The sequence below is a fragment of the Hippichthys cyanospilos genome, chromosome 15, assembly GCF_059441005.1.
Source record: "Hippichthys cyanospilos isolate Australia breed blue-spotted pipefish chromosome 15, RoL_Hcya_1.0, whole genome shotgun sequence".
Classification (NCBI taxonomy): Eukaryota; Metazoa; Chordata; class Actinopteri; order Syngnathiformes; family Syngnathidae; genus Hippichthys; species Hippichthys cyanospilos.
The window spans coordinates 8,871,316-8,885,457 of NC_142383.1; the positions used below are offsets into that span (position 1 = coordinate 8,871,316).

General features: G+C 38.0%; 1 protein-coding gene across 1 annotated transcript in view; it reads right to left on the reverse strand.

Annotated features, from left to right (window-relative positions):
- LOC148411633 (5-hydroxytryptamine receptor 4) overlaps positions 1–14,142 on the reverse strand; it is a 39,922-nt gene that overhangs the window by 15,938 nt on the left and 9,842 nt on the right. The window contains exons 2-6 of the mRNA XM_088435901.1: positions 9,893–9,974; positions 8,512–8,685; positions 7,345–7,545; positions 7,123–7,276; positions 2,932–3,599 (exon numbers count right to left, since the gene is read on the reverse strand). Coding sequence (XP_088292027.1) covers positions 2,932–3,599; positions 7,123–7,276; positions 7,345–7,545; positions 8,512–8,685; positions 9,893–9,915 — 1,220 coding nt within the window. The 5' untranslated portion in view covers positions 9,916–9,974. The remainder of the gene's footprint in view (positions 1–2,931; positions 3,600–7,122; positions 7,277–7,344; positions 7,546–8,511; positions 8,686–9,892; positions 9,975–14,142) is intronic.

The following is a 14,142-nucleotide window of genomic DNA, read 5'->3' on the forward strand; positions in this document are numbered from 1 at the left end:
ACAGAAAAAGATGCTATTGAATTATTGATTTTGAACTGCTATTTATCTAACAGATAACTATCCATTCATCCATCCATTTTCTCTTAATAAGTTGGGACTAAACATGCAGGCATGTTCAGTCTGTTAAAGAGAGGATGTTGCTGTTGGCAGACAATTACAAAAAAAAAAAAAGATATAAACTTCATATACCATCTTTTTGTGTAAAGATTTGATGTTATTACCTGCGGCTTATAGACCAGTGCGGCTTATCCATGACGAAAATCATGTTTTGCTTATATAGCAGTACGCCTTATAGTCTGGAAAATACTGTACATTTAACTTAAAATGCCATTTACAGCTGTTTTTCTTCAAACTGGTTATAAAATTATTAAGTGTGGCACACAATATACATCAGCAACATCACATATGTACATGCTGTTTCCAAACAGTGGGGCTGATTTACCTAATTATATCCATCATCAAAACAACTTTAAGCAAAGCAAGGAGCTCCTTTGGACTACTTTGCAACATGCTCTGTTCATTTTCTGTCTGGACACAGAAGAGGGAACTTCTACTACTCCCACATTTAGCAACAAACAATAACAATTTAAAGCTATGTTGGCAACACGTTGTGTTCATCGCAATGACCACCAGTAGCTCTGCCACCTGTCGTCCTGGTAACGAAAGCTGTACTCGGCATTTGCATGAGACAGATCAGCCTCTAAAAATGGCGTGATTTGTACCACAGTGTGACAAGTGCATATTAAGTGTGCAGTAATTCTTCTTTGTGTGTGTGTAGTTATATATATATATATATATATATATATATATATATATATATATATATATATATATATATATATATATATATATATATATATATATATATATATATATATATATATATATATTATATATTCGCTCATTTTGTGAGTCACTGACAATGTGTGACCCAGCCTAAAAGGACGTACGTGTTTTATTGCTCACATTTTTTTCATTAAAATGAAATTATGATTTTCAGGCTCTCAATAAGATCCCTAATCAAGCCCAAGTCAGGCTTTCATTCAAACATTCACTTTTATAGGACATGTTCCGGTTGAGCGGATTTCTTCTTGAGGAATGTGCAAGTGCGCATGTGATTGCTTTTGTCTCATCGTTCGAGTGTCTGTGTTCAAGTTAAACAATCCAGACGCGAGCGGCTCGCCTCCTCCATCATCCTCTCCACTTGAAGGAGGGAACGCAAACACAGCTGTCAACTGAGTCATTGCCACTAACAGCCACAAAACCCTGTCCTGAAAAAGAGCAGTGTTTATGGTCATTATTATGATGAAAAATGTAATCTATCCTCTCCTAAATGTGGTCCAAATGCTGAAATAGTCAAATGTGTAGCTAAATCATATCTTATAGCATTTTGTAGTTATTATGAAGGTAGGTTGGAAAAAGGGGAGAATGGCATCTTTATTGCAGCCAGGGTGAGCCAACTTTAGTGCTCTAACATGTGGACCAGTCAAGGACACCTGCTGTCATATGAAGTTAGCGTTAGCAAAAGAGCTAATGTGACTGTTCAGATTTGTGTTTGTATGTAGCTGCACAATGAAATGATCAATGTTTATTTCAAGACGATATGCTATAAACAGACGCACACGCTGTATATTCATGTTTTGGCATTTTTAATGTCCCACTTGGTTAACAAATGAATGTTTCCCACTGGCCTACCGCATCTACCTTCAAACACTTGGTGTCACTTTGTTCAAGTAACAATCATCCTACAGGCTAGGTTTTGGTGACAAGTAGCCTGTATACTCCATATGATCCATTACAGCAGAGACATACACAAACACACACACACACACACACACACACACACACACACACACACACACACATGCTTCCTTAATAATTGACATTCAGTGATTGCATGAACACCATCCTGACCAATATTTTTGGTGGCACTAAAAATTAAAATATACTGCGAATATATTTTGTCTGTTATTAAGTTGTTTTGAATGAGCGGTAAATTTAACTTTAAAAAAGTTCCCCAACAGCACCTTTGATAAAGGTACAGTAATATGCAATGTTTGTAAGAAGGAGCTTGCATACCAGAGAAGCGGCTCAAGTTTAGCCTAACCGCATAAATGCAAAACTCCTAGCTGCGACTGCAGCCTCAGATAACGATAGCAACACAGATGCTAATAGTCAGCCATTTCAAAGCTGTTTGACATATTCAACTCAATAACACCCACATTTGAGAAAGTCTGCGACTGGTAGATTGGATGATGTTTTTATTTTGATGGTAAATTCGTATTACTTAGCAAATGACAAAAGAAAACAACACCATTCTTGGGACTAGTATCAAATCCTACAGAAGGAAAAGGGTTACAAACTGTATCTGTTCAAAGAAAATACATGACTGAAGCCATTTTTATGTTGTATATAAATATTTTGATCGGCCACAATAGCACAATGTATCTAAATTAACAACACACAGAGTGTTTTTTTTCTGAGTAATTTTCTGAAGATATTAAAAGAGATTAGGGATTACTTTGTAATTAATCTTTCATTTTTTATAATATGTAATTAAGTGATCATATCCAATAATGCCTTACCTTACACAACTTGGTCCCAGCCAGTCTAATATATAATAGTTCAAATATTAGAGAACAAGTATTTAATTTGTACTTCCATTTCCTTTGGTGGTGGCTGGTGTTGGGGTTATGGCGTGCTTGCTTTTATTTTGTTGAATCTAATTTGATAATCGACACGTATGTGCTTTCAGATCATGCATACTTTTATGTTAGAAATAAGTACGTTTCTACCTTTGTATTGGGCTTGATTTGTTTTTCTTTTTAATTGGGGGTTCAACTAAAAAATATGACCTGGGAAAAGGCATTTGTCATCCTGTACGGATGACAATGCAATTGTTCAATTGAAAACCAAAACTGGTGTCTTTACCTCAGCGCCATTGATGTCCCGTTGACGGATGTTGGCGAGCACACTCTGTGGGTGGGTCCGCATGAGAAACTCCCCTGCCGTACGAAGCGCTCGTCCCCACAGCAGAGAATAACCAAAAAGGCCCTCCGAAAGGCTCGGTTTAGGAAGGCGTACAGGAATGGATTCAGGCCAGAGTTAATATAGCCAAGCCACAACCACGCTGTCCATAGCTGCCAGGGCACAGAGTAGTGAATGAAGGGGTCCACCACATTGGTGATGAAAAAGGGTGCCCAGCACAGGCAAAAGCAACCCATAATGACTGCTAGCGTCTTTGCCGCCTTTGTCTCAACGCGCATGCGGCTGTTGGCGATGGGAGCCGGTTCTGGCAAGAAAGCCTCCCCGGCTGTCCTGAGGTGGTAGTGGTCCACCGGGTCGGAGCACGTGGATGACCTCGCGGTGACGATGGCGGCCGCCGTCCCGGCGACCGGAGCCGAGCCGGCCCGTTGAAGGGTCTCGATCTGCCGCACGTGGCTCATGGCCGTCACGTAGATGCGTTGGTAGGCCAGGACCATGAGGGCTAGGGGTACGTAGAAGGCCACCGTGGAACAGATCAGTGCGTACGGCCGATTGACCAAAAATACGCAGCTTGTCTCGTTGGAGCCACTTGGCGAGATCCGCCTCTCTTCTATCTGGAAGAAAGTTGAAAGTAACACGCGAGAGAATTACTTTAACTCATCATAACTTGACAAGTAATCAATTAGCAAATGACAACTATTTTAGTAATGGAGTAATTTTCTAGAGAATTGGTGTCCAAACTACGGCCCAGGGGCCATTTGCGCCTCACCATGCATTTTTCTGTGGCCTGCGATAATGTTATTAAAATTAACATTTAAACTAGTCACCAAAGCTAGTTGAAAATCTTTTCTAAATACACAAAGAATAAAACTAAATTACGGCCAAAATAACAATCGTCTTCAAAACTCTGCCTACACTGAATCAGTTTGAAAAATGTTGGCGAGTACATCAGTCCATAGTATGTAGCATTGCTTTATTGTTATTTTGTGTTTTTTTTCCAAATAAACAATACTAATTAAAGTAATTAGTTAATGAACAGTATTTGTTAAAAAAAAAAAAAAGATTTTGCAATACAATTCAATGCAATCCAATATGATTAGTGACAGCCTTAGATGATGTATATACACTAATTTTTCTCAAAGGGTATGAGCTCAATTCTATAAGACTCGCCGTGGTATCACCTACCTTACTTCCAGTACAGTACTGTATTTGCGTGTTCGATTTACCAATCAGATTTCAGCCATGATATGGTTCCTTGTCAGTTAAACACAGTGAACCAATTTTGGTACCAATTTTTAACATGTTTATACAATTTTTATGTTTTTACTTGGGGTTTTCCATGCATTAGCTAATTAACATAGGTTTGGATTGCCCGCCATAAGGTGAAATTGCGTTAAAATCCCAACCGAGGAACGAATTTATCTCGTAAACCGGGGGCCAACTGTATTCTCAGATGGCGGCCTATATAATGTAAACTACATTAGCGATGAATAAATATGTATGTATATACAGTACACAGAGTGTATTACTATTTATTTCCAAAGTGAAGGTTACAAAAAAAAAATACTTGCTTGTTATTTACATTTATCATGTTTCTATATGAGTGTGTAGCAATGCCGTATCTTGTTACATTGCCTTGTTGTATCCCAACTGAGTTTGGGTGAGTGCAAGACAACAGTTAGAACTGGTCGCTAGACAATCAGAAGGGCAGATTCACACCGTCAATGGGTGACAACTGAACTCATGCTGCTTGAACAAAAGAGAGGTATCTGAACCTCTCGCTAGCCCATCAGTAACTATAATAAAAGATCAAGGTAATAAACCATTTAGCTTTTTATGCCAAGTACATATTTGGGAAGTAAAATAAAACTAGTTTAGTATTTACTGTGGGGCCAGTAAAGCAGAACACTCGTGCAAGAAATTAAACTGACAAATAAATAAAGTCAGCACGCTTATTTGCTTATGACGAAACTAAATATTTAGATTTAGATTGATTGATAGGCTCCTTTGATTTCCATGGGTTGCAATTTGATCCCATGAAAGTGTCCAACTTGGAATACTTCCAAAAAAATACTCCAGCTAAACTGCACAGTGTATGCTTCCGGAATGTTTGCAGAAATCAACTGGAAATTTTCCGTCCTGTGGAAACGTTGCATCGCACCAAAAAAAGGTTTGTTCTGATCTTTTCTACGTGGGCATTGGCTTACAGAGGTACAGCATGTCCTCAGACGGTAAAGGTGAAATGTCTGCACATCTTTTACATTCTGCAGGTGCGCTCAAGCCAAAAAGTGAATTTTGCCAAACATAAATCTCAGCGTGTGGTGAGGTACTGTGGGGCTTTGGTTCTGATGTATTATTAAGTCAGACCTCTACAATTTATATCTAGTAGTGCAGCGCTTGAATCCTGGCTTTTTCCTTTCGCCTGATAGGATGTTGTAAACAGTTTGTACTTTTTACAATCCATACACCAGTAATACCTACAACGCGGCTACATTAATAAAAGTAGAATTTCCATCTACTGAAATCTTTGTCACACTTCCAATACACACTTCCAATAAGCACCTTTCTGACTGAATTTCACACTTGCACACAAGAGAAAAAGAGGGGAATGGCTAGTCTCTGGTGTCAGCACGAGCCACTAACTACATATTTATTGTTGTAGGATGACATATTTATACACCGCTGTCACATATTAAGAAGAATAATGGGGCTGAAACTACTTTGATATTTTAGGTAATTACAACTTATAACTAAACACACCAAACAAAACATGGACAACAAAGCAAAAGCAGTATCTTTTATTTAGAAGTTAGCCTCCATAGCTCTGTTTTTATTGCCATCATGGAGCTACCAACATCAAAGCACCACCATTAAAAACCAAATATTTAATCACTTACTTAGGAAGCTTATAAAAAAAAAAAAATGCGATGCTGCCACTATGTAATATGGCACAAGTCTCTGGCATCAGTGCTAGCTGCAAACTATGCATGTGGAGCATTCAAATACTGTTGGACACTTCATACTCAGACAGAAAAAAAGTCCATCACTGCAGTAATTGTTAACAACTGCAAATGTCTGAACGATGTGGGCTTTTTATTAGTACAGTATGTATGTAAATACTGACCAATATCCAGAGGAATGATGATGGTGAAATTGATATTTCACTTCATCACAGTAAATGGTCCATCTCATCACTCTAGTTTACAATATCTAACCAAAAACCTAGCTTTTTGTATTTCATTCTACTTGTTGGTACGTCAGTGGATCAAACTATTAAAAAACATCCCATCTTTGTGTTATCTACTGGTGACATTTACAATAAAACAAAAAACTGCTGCACATTTAAATGAGTCCTCTCTAAACAGACCTTAAAACATCAAAGAAGAAGAATGTTGATAGTATGCAGTTCATTTCATTTTCATCAGGACGCTGTTTGTGACCGGCTGCTGCTAGGCACTGTGTGTTAAGTGATTTTTTTTTTTTCTTTCGCAATTTCAGTTTTCAGCCAAGCGTTTCTGATTTTCGGTTTTGGCAAAACTTTTTCCGGTGCATCCGTTATTAAAAATGCAAAAGTGAAGCAAATTATCTTCACCTTGATTTGACCGAAAGCGCAAATGAATAACAAACCCTCACGCCACTCATTGTATGTCCATTCCTGACATATATCATTTGGTAGCAGCCTGTGGCTTAGGCAAAAAGCAAAAAGATGTGTATTTCATTAAACGTGGCTGAATGAATAAGTCCATCTCTGGCCTCGTTCACCCCCCCGGGATTTGTCCAGCTCATTTCAAGGTAGCTCTGAAATAACCTGGCCACAAAACACAGACGGAGCAGCGAAAATGTCTGCTCAAGTGCTGTCATTGCTCGCAGCCTCTGAGCCTCTGCCGAGGACAAAATTGTTTTGTGATCACTGCATTACCGTGTCATTGTTGGAGGGATTGCAAATGTTATTAGAAACACACAATATGAGGCTGTGGAGCTTTATGTTCCGTTTGCCCTCGCCCAAAGAACATCTTCCTCTTTAAGGAGGATATACTGACTATATATTTAGTTGACCTTGGATCAGGACGCTTTTCTTTCACTCTGCTAGTCGATTACCTCGTCTGCCGCGACCGAGCCGAGTGAGCGAGGACTTACTATATCCTCGATGCCAATGGCGTTCCAGCTTTGCATGATAGGTAGGAAGGAAATGAAGGTGGGGATGAGCCAGCAGCCACTGAGCATCACCGCCACACGGAGAGGGGTCATCTTGTGTCGGTATACGAGAGGCTGGCAGCAGATAGCGTAATACCTGAAAGAGGCGAGCACTCCAAATGTCAGCTGACCTTTATTCAAGCCGGCACACAAAGAAACGCCGACCTGTCCAGTGCAATGCAGCACAGATGAAGGATAGACGCGGTGGTCAAGAGGACATCCAGCGACGTCCGCACAAGACAGAAAATCTCCCCGTATTTCCACACGCCGGTGGTCAGCTCGATGGCGGCAAAGGGCATCACCACAAGGGCCACCAGCAGGTCAGCAAAGGCCAGTGAAACAATGAAGTAGTTGGTCTTTTTCTTCCTGACATATGACGAGACAAGAACAAAGAAAGGCCTTCACTGCATTTCAGTTAATACACCTTGCTTTCATTTTTAACAGCTGAGCTAGGGCCTTCTCTGAAGGCCTAAACATGATCAAAACCACTGATCTGCATTTAAAACTTGGTATAAGTTTCTAAAATAATGTGTGATTTTATTTTCAACTTCCTTTTGTCTTAATAGTGTGTGATGTTGCTTTGTAGCCCGCTGTTGTTTGTGGGTCACCATAATTATTGTTTGTCCAATCGGATTTGAGCTTCTGTGTGCTGCCATTCCAGCAAAAAAAAAAAAACACATAGCCTTTAACACAGGTGTAAAATTGAAATGTCATAACAGTTTTTTTTATACATTTGAACCAATCACATTTCAGCTTGCAACTTCTGGGGCCTGTTGACAAGCTTGTGATGCAGCCAATTTGCTTCTTCAGTGAGCAGTGCGAAACTCACTGCCTGCCACAGATTAAATCTGTTAAATATCTGTTAATATTTGATTGCAACACAAAGATCAGTTCACGTTCATGTAGTACTACAAACGTTTTAGAATATTTAGTGTTAAGACGCTACAATTTGATGAATTTGAACAATTGTAAATTAAAAAAAAAGGACAAATGATTAATAAATTATCAAAAATACTTTAATTTGAAAAATCCATTAACCAGTGCACCGCAATTTGAAAGAGATCACAAAATTGTGATGTGTTAGTTCTCATGAACTATGATCATCTTGGTGAAAATGAGATTGACTTTTATAATTTAACAACTTTACATTTACAAAACATGAATCCTTCAAAAGTGGTCTGGCCCATGATGGCCATTCAGATTGTGATGTATTTGTGCACATTAATTTTCTCATTTTCAATGGATTAATGGAGCAATAAAGGTGTTGTATAAAAAAAAAAAAAAGTACTTTGGCACCAAAACAGACAAGGGTATTTAAAAAAAAACTCTCACCGTAGATGTCGATCTTTGCAGAGCGCCACCATGACCAGCAGGTTGCCGAATACAGTCATGATGATAATGATGGACAGCGCGATAGTGAGCAAGATATTCTCCAGTGACCTGAGGAATTCCTGCTGCTCTTGTTCCGGTTGTTGATGTTCTGTATTCGTCACACCGTCCTTCAGACTGCCAAAAACAACATCATCTTATTTAAAAGGCCAATAAAAGTAAAACAATTATGAGACAGTAAAAGCATTTTCATTCTTGGAAGCAGCACTTCGTGCGCTACAGTGAGCATGCCTGGCGTGTCCGGTCCTCAAGGACTGGTATCCTGTGTGTTTTCCAGGTTTCTTTCCCCCTCAGTATCTGATTCAAATGATTAAGATCACTATCAGGCTTCTGCTGAGTTTGCTAACGATCTTGTCATTTGAATTCGGTGTGTCGAGGAAAGTACGCTGAAAAACATGCAGGCCACCGCTCCCAAGGACCGAGTTTGGAAACCCCTGGTGTATGTGGAGCAAGGATACATCACCAAACACAGATTAGCCCCTGCCGCTCATTGATACCTTCACAGAAAAATCCAGTGTGTGCCATTTAGCAGATGGTAATCTAATCTGCAGTCTCAAAACGCGATGCAGCTCTGCATACCTTTTACACATGTGAGGCATGTTCTTACAACGCAATGCTCTTCCGAAAACAATCAAAAAACTAATTTTGAGGCATGGGACAAGACAAAAATCCCACAAGAAAACATGTCTCACAAGTTTAAGTTCATGAGAACGAGATGGGATTACATTTTGAAAAATGTTGTAACATAAAATAAGGCCCAGTATAATTTTTCTGGGGAACTAAAGTATCGCCACAAAAGTGATTTGAGCGCCCCCTGTACTTCTTCTGTAGGACTGCTATTACTGGGTAGTTTAGTATTCAAATAAAATATTTTCAAAAATATTTTGTGGTGAACTAGTTAGCAGCTAATTGATGCTAGTCTCTGTGCTAAACACGGGCAACAATAAAACGGCAGCGTAATTCATTTGTTTTGACTGCCCTGGATTGGTGATTGAATGTGATTTCAGAGCAACGTTACTGTTTACATCGGGAGTTTTTTCACGGAACCTCACAACCTACTCCAGGAAGGAGGAATATTTTATTTAGTAGATAGAGTCATCACTTTAGTTGCAATCTGCTATAGGCAAAAAAAAAAAAAAAAACGATCTTGTGCGATGCAGACAAAAAAATTGTGTGGTTTTATTCTTGTGAGATCTTGTCGTAGGAGATCTTGTCCCATTCCTAATAATTTTCCAGAATGTCCCTCAAGGGACACACGGTTAAGGAATTTGTGCAGCTGGGATTTTGTTAGTTGTTTTGCATTTTATTTTGATTCTGCACTTACAGTGGAGGTGATGCTGTGGCCATCACGGGTCATCTGCCTTGAGGTCATATGAGGAGAGTCCTCTTCACCCCATGCTCCTGACCTGTCAGAACATTATACATATTTTATTTGTCAAATTACCAACTGAATGGCAAAACATTTTGTGTAAATATAAGCAGCATCCATGCTGCTCAACTCATGCCTCCTATTTAGAGTCAATCAAAACTTCAATCATGTGGAATTTCACGTTATAATATTATCACGATGAAGATTGAATAAAAAGGAGTAGTCAACCCTCAAATTTTCTTTACCATAATGTATTTTATACGTACCCAATAATATTAACCTGGCATTTTGATTAAATCTGGATTGAAGAACATGAACTGAGCTGCAAAATCCACATTTATTTTTTAAATCTCAGGGGCTGCTATTTTGTCACTTGCTGTCAAATAAAAACGGCATTACAGTTGCTCTGAGCTCATTTCATGACGAATCACAGTTCATTTGTTTTCTGAGTTTAGTCATGTGACATTCATAGCCACCTTCCTGATATGGATAAAAGGGTGGATTTTGTGGCTCATAATCTACAAACAATATCAAATATAACACTGTTTTTAGTATGTGTGTATCTACAGTATATACACTCACACATACATACGTATGTATATATATATATATATATATATATATATATATATATATATATATATATATATATATATATATATATATATATATATATATATATATATATATATATGTACTGTAGCCATGTGATTTAAGATATACAATTAATAAAGTGTGGCCTTCACCCAATCCACATACTTGGACAAAATAATCCTGTTTCGGTCTACTAAACCAAAAGATGAGTTTCATGTCAGTATTTCCTCTTCCGTTGCCATGATGTCTTCTGTTGACAAAATAGCTTACACCTCTGAGAGAGAATGAGGAAGTACTAAAACGTGAACTGTTTGAAAACACAGAGCAGACACACACTGTCACAGAAGGTAATCGAATCATGGACACCCTTAATAATAGGATTTGTAGATATTAATGTGCCTGTTTGTGTCACAAATTGTTACAAACACAATTTTGACCTTGTTTTTGGCATGTGCTACATTTTCATTCTTGAACAACAGCATAGAGTTTGTTCATCTGCCTTAGCGGATTTATGAAGCACCTATTATGGCTTCATCTGAGACTTTTTTATGACCTGCGCAAGGTGTTATCACACTCAAGTGTCAACAAAATGCCCTCAATGTGACAGACGGTGATCCGGTAAATACCTACTTCCTGCAGTTAGAAGACCATTTACTCTATCCTATCACCATCATCCTCTACCTATGATGTGTTGCACCCCGAGGCTTAAGGTGTCACTTTCATTTTTCCATCTTTGCTTTGTTACTATGTTTAGCCCTATTCTACAACATATCTTGATTTCACTCCAATGTTTAGGCTATTACTGCATAATGTACTCTATTAAATTAGAACCCATTACTATAACCTTCTTAGTATGCTCTCAACTGAATGTGATGTAAGATATTCTGTATTTAGATCTTTTCCACAAAATTCCACTTGCAAGTCACAGCCAAGGTGTTCAACTCGAGGCCTACAAGTCAGATCGGGCACTCAGTCATTTTTTGGATGGTGCAGTAAAGTGTCTCACAACTCGCACTTGATTTGACTACGCATACTCATTTCACGTACAATTAATACTTTTCAAAATACATTGTGCCATGTGCTATCAACTGAAAAAGACAATACATGTGCCCAGAGTTCAGGTGCAACCATCACATGACCAAACCTAGGGTGAGCCGTAATTGGTTATTACCTGTAAGCACATGCAATGTCATTTTCAATTGAGAGTAAATACAATGATGTGCTTTCTTATTATATTAATTGTACAAGAAAATAAATGAGCTGTCAAAGTAATTATAGACAAAATATTAAACATTTTACTGCTGAAGATGGCTGAGTAAGTTTAGTGTCCATTTAAACATTTGCAGTAGAAGTAAGTGCCTCTCTTGGCCATTTAAAAATGAGTAAATCTTCAGAATGGATCAACATCTCCTTACTAAAAGTACATGAGGCTCCCCTTGGTGTGAAATGTCGACAAGCAACTTATGCTCTCATCAAATAAAAGTTGATTTTAATTGTTTGGACAACAATTATTCAGGTACTTTGAGTAAATTTTACTCTGAATAATCTGATACTCTCTTCCAGGTGTAACTTTTTATCGGGTAATCTAGTCTTTTTTAGAGTGAAAAATTACTGCAATAGAGTAAAATGTTGACTATGAAATTTATTGTCGATCATGGTCTTGAAATCTGTTTACTGTATAATGTTAAGCATCGATCACAGCTGCTTCATTTGGTCAGCAGTGTTGCCACATTTACCTTAGAAAGTAACTTAGTTAAATGACAAGTAATATCATTAGTTACGTTAAGCAGATAGTGTATATGTATATAGTCCAGACATTCTATCCCAGATGCTTGATTACAGTTTGTTTGTTATTCAAATACTAGAGTAAAGTAGTGTCTAAACATAGTTGGCACTGAATGGATTAATGATGTAATGGCAAAACCAACGATTTATAATACAGTATATATTATTGATAAATACAACAATTTCATCTTGGGACTTCCTTTTGGGGAATTCATGCACTCACACAATCTGGTGTGAGGATGAAGGCATACTGCTCCGTCATCCGTTTTTTGGAAAGGTGGAGGGGGTAGTGCAGGTAAGTAGATAACATTGTTGACTTTGTAACAAACTGAATACGTTTATTTTCAGCTAATAAAAACTCAAAAATGTGTGACTACTTTCTCTATGTTCAATACAATAATATTAGGTATTCTATAACGTATAGTCATTTCTTTTGAGATTTGAGTAAATACTGTTCGGGATAAGGTGATTTTTCTGTCCTTCATTGCTAATTTTACATGACACCGTGAGTGTCATGTGCTCTTTTTATTGCAGTTTTGTCACATCTTTCTCATTGAGGAAACTGTTACCAAAGAGACCAATAACGTGTGGTTTTCTGTTTTTGTTATATTTAGATGTCAAACGTGTCAATGATGAGAGAAACTTGAATCGAAATATTTGAAGCCTTGTGGGTATCTATACTGAAGATGAAAACATGTTTGACAACAATAGTGTAAGTTCAACAACTACTTCATCCTGTGAAAACGCTCTAATCATTTCTAATTTACGGTTAATCCAAAATCATTGGACTCTTTTACCCAGCCATTGTATCACTGCTCTTTCATTACACATGCATCAGTCGATAAAGAAAAAACATGTCAGAAAATATGTGCTTGCTAGAGGATGACGAGAAGAAGAAAGTGAGATTTCTCGTGGGATGTTCAGAGAGGGAGGTGTCTTTTCACAGCTCGCCATTTCTGTTGTATGTGTGACTGACACAAAAGTGAAGTGAGGAGAGGAGGGAGAGAAAGAAAGAAGGCCTTCATTACACCCATATTGGACCAGATGTCACTACATTTATTTTCCTGAACACTGCACCTTTGATTCATGGTGATGTTGTTGCATTATTCAGGGCAAAATTGAAATCCTGTCGATGCGACAAATTACAATTAGTCATTATGCGGCTGCGGGTTGCTGCACAAGACAAAACAGCATGCTCCTTCTGTAGACTTTCACTGTGCTGTACTTTCAACATCATACCTTCATCAGGTATGATTCACGCAAGTGCATATACCTCCTGCAAGGCCATTGTTAAACAATAATTTGTTTTTGCAGCGATTAAAGTGTGGAAATTAAAAATTATATTGTGGCCGGGCAGTAGGATAATTGCACTGTGCTGCATGAGAAAGTTTGATGACATGTGACCCATTTTTTTCTCAACCACATTTTTCAGTTGTGTGAGAGAAGAGGCTTGAGGTTACAATTCAATTTGATTCTTATCAGGACAAATCTACAAAGCCATGAGCAATTTGGGGTTATATATAAATACAGTATATATTTTTTTTTCCCCACACATAGCGGTCACATGGCACATTAATGCTATCCCATGACTTCTGAAGTACAAATAGTAATTAGCTACAGCAAATGGTCACTGAAAGGTTACAGTTTGTATTTTTAAACATGGAAGGAATCTTTGGCTGTACGAGAAGCAATCTCAAGATTTGAGTCTAAACCAGGGGTCGGCAAAGAGCCATTTTGACTCTTCTCTCCCGGAGGGAGAAAAAAAAATGGTCATAAAACCATTCTAACATCTATTGAGGATAAAATAAATATAAAATTTATAAAAT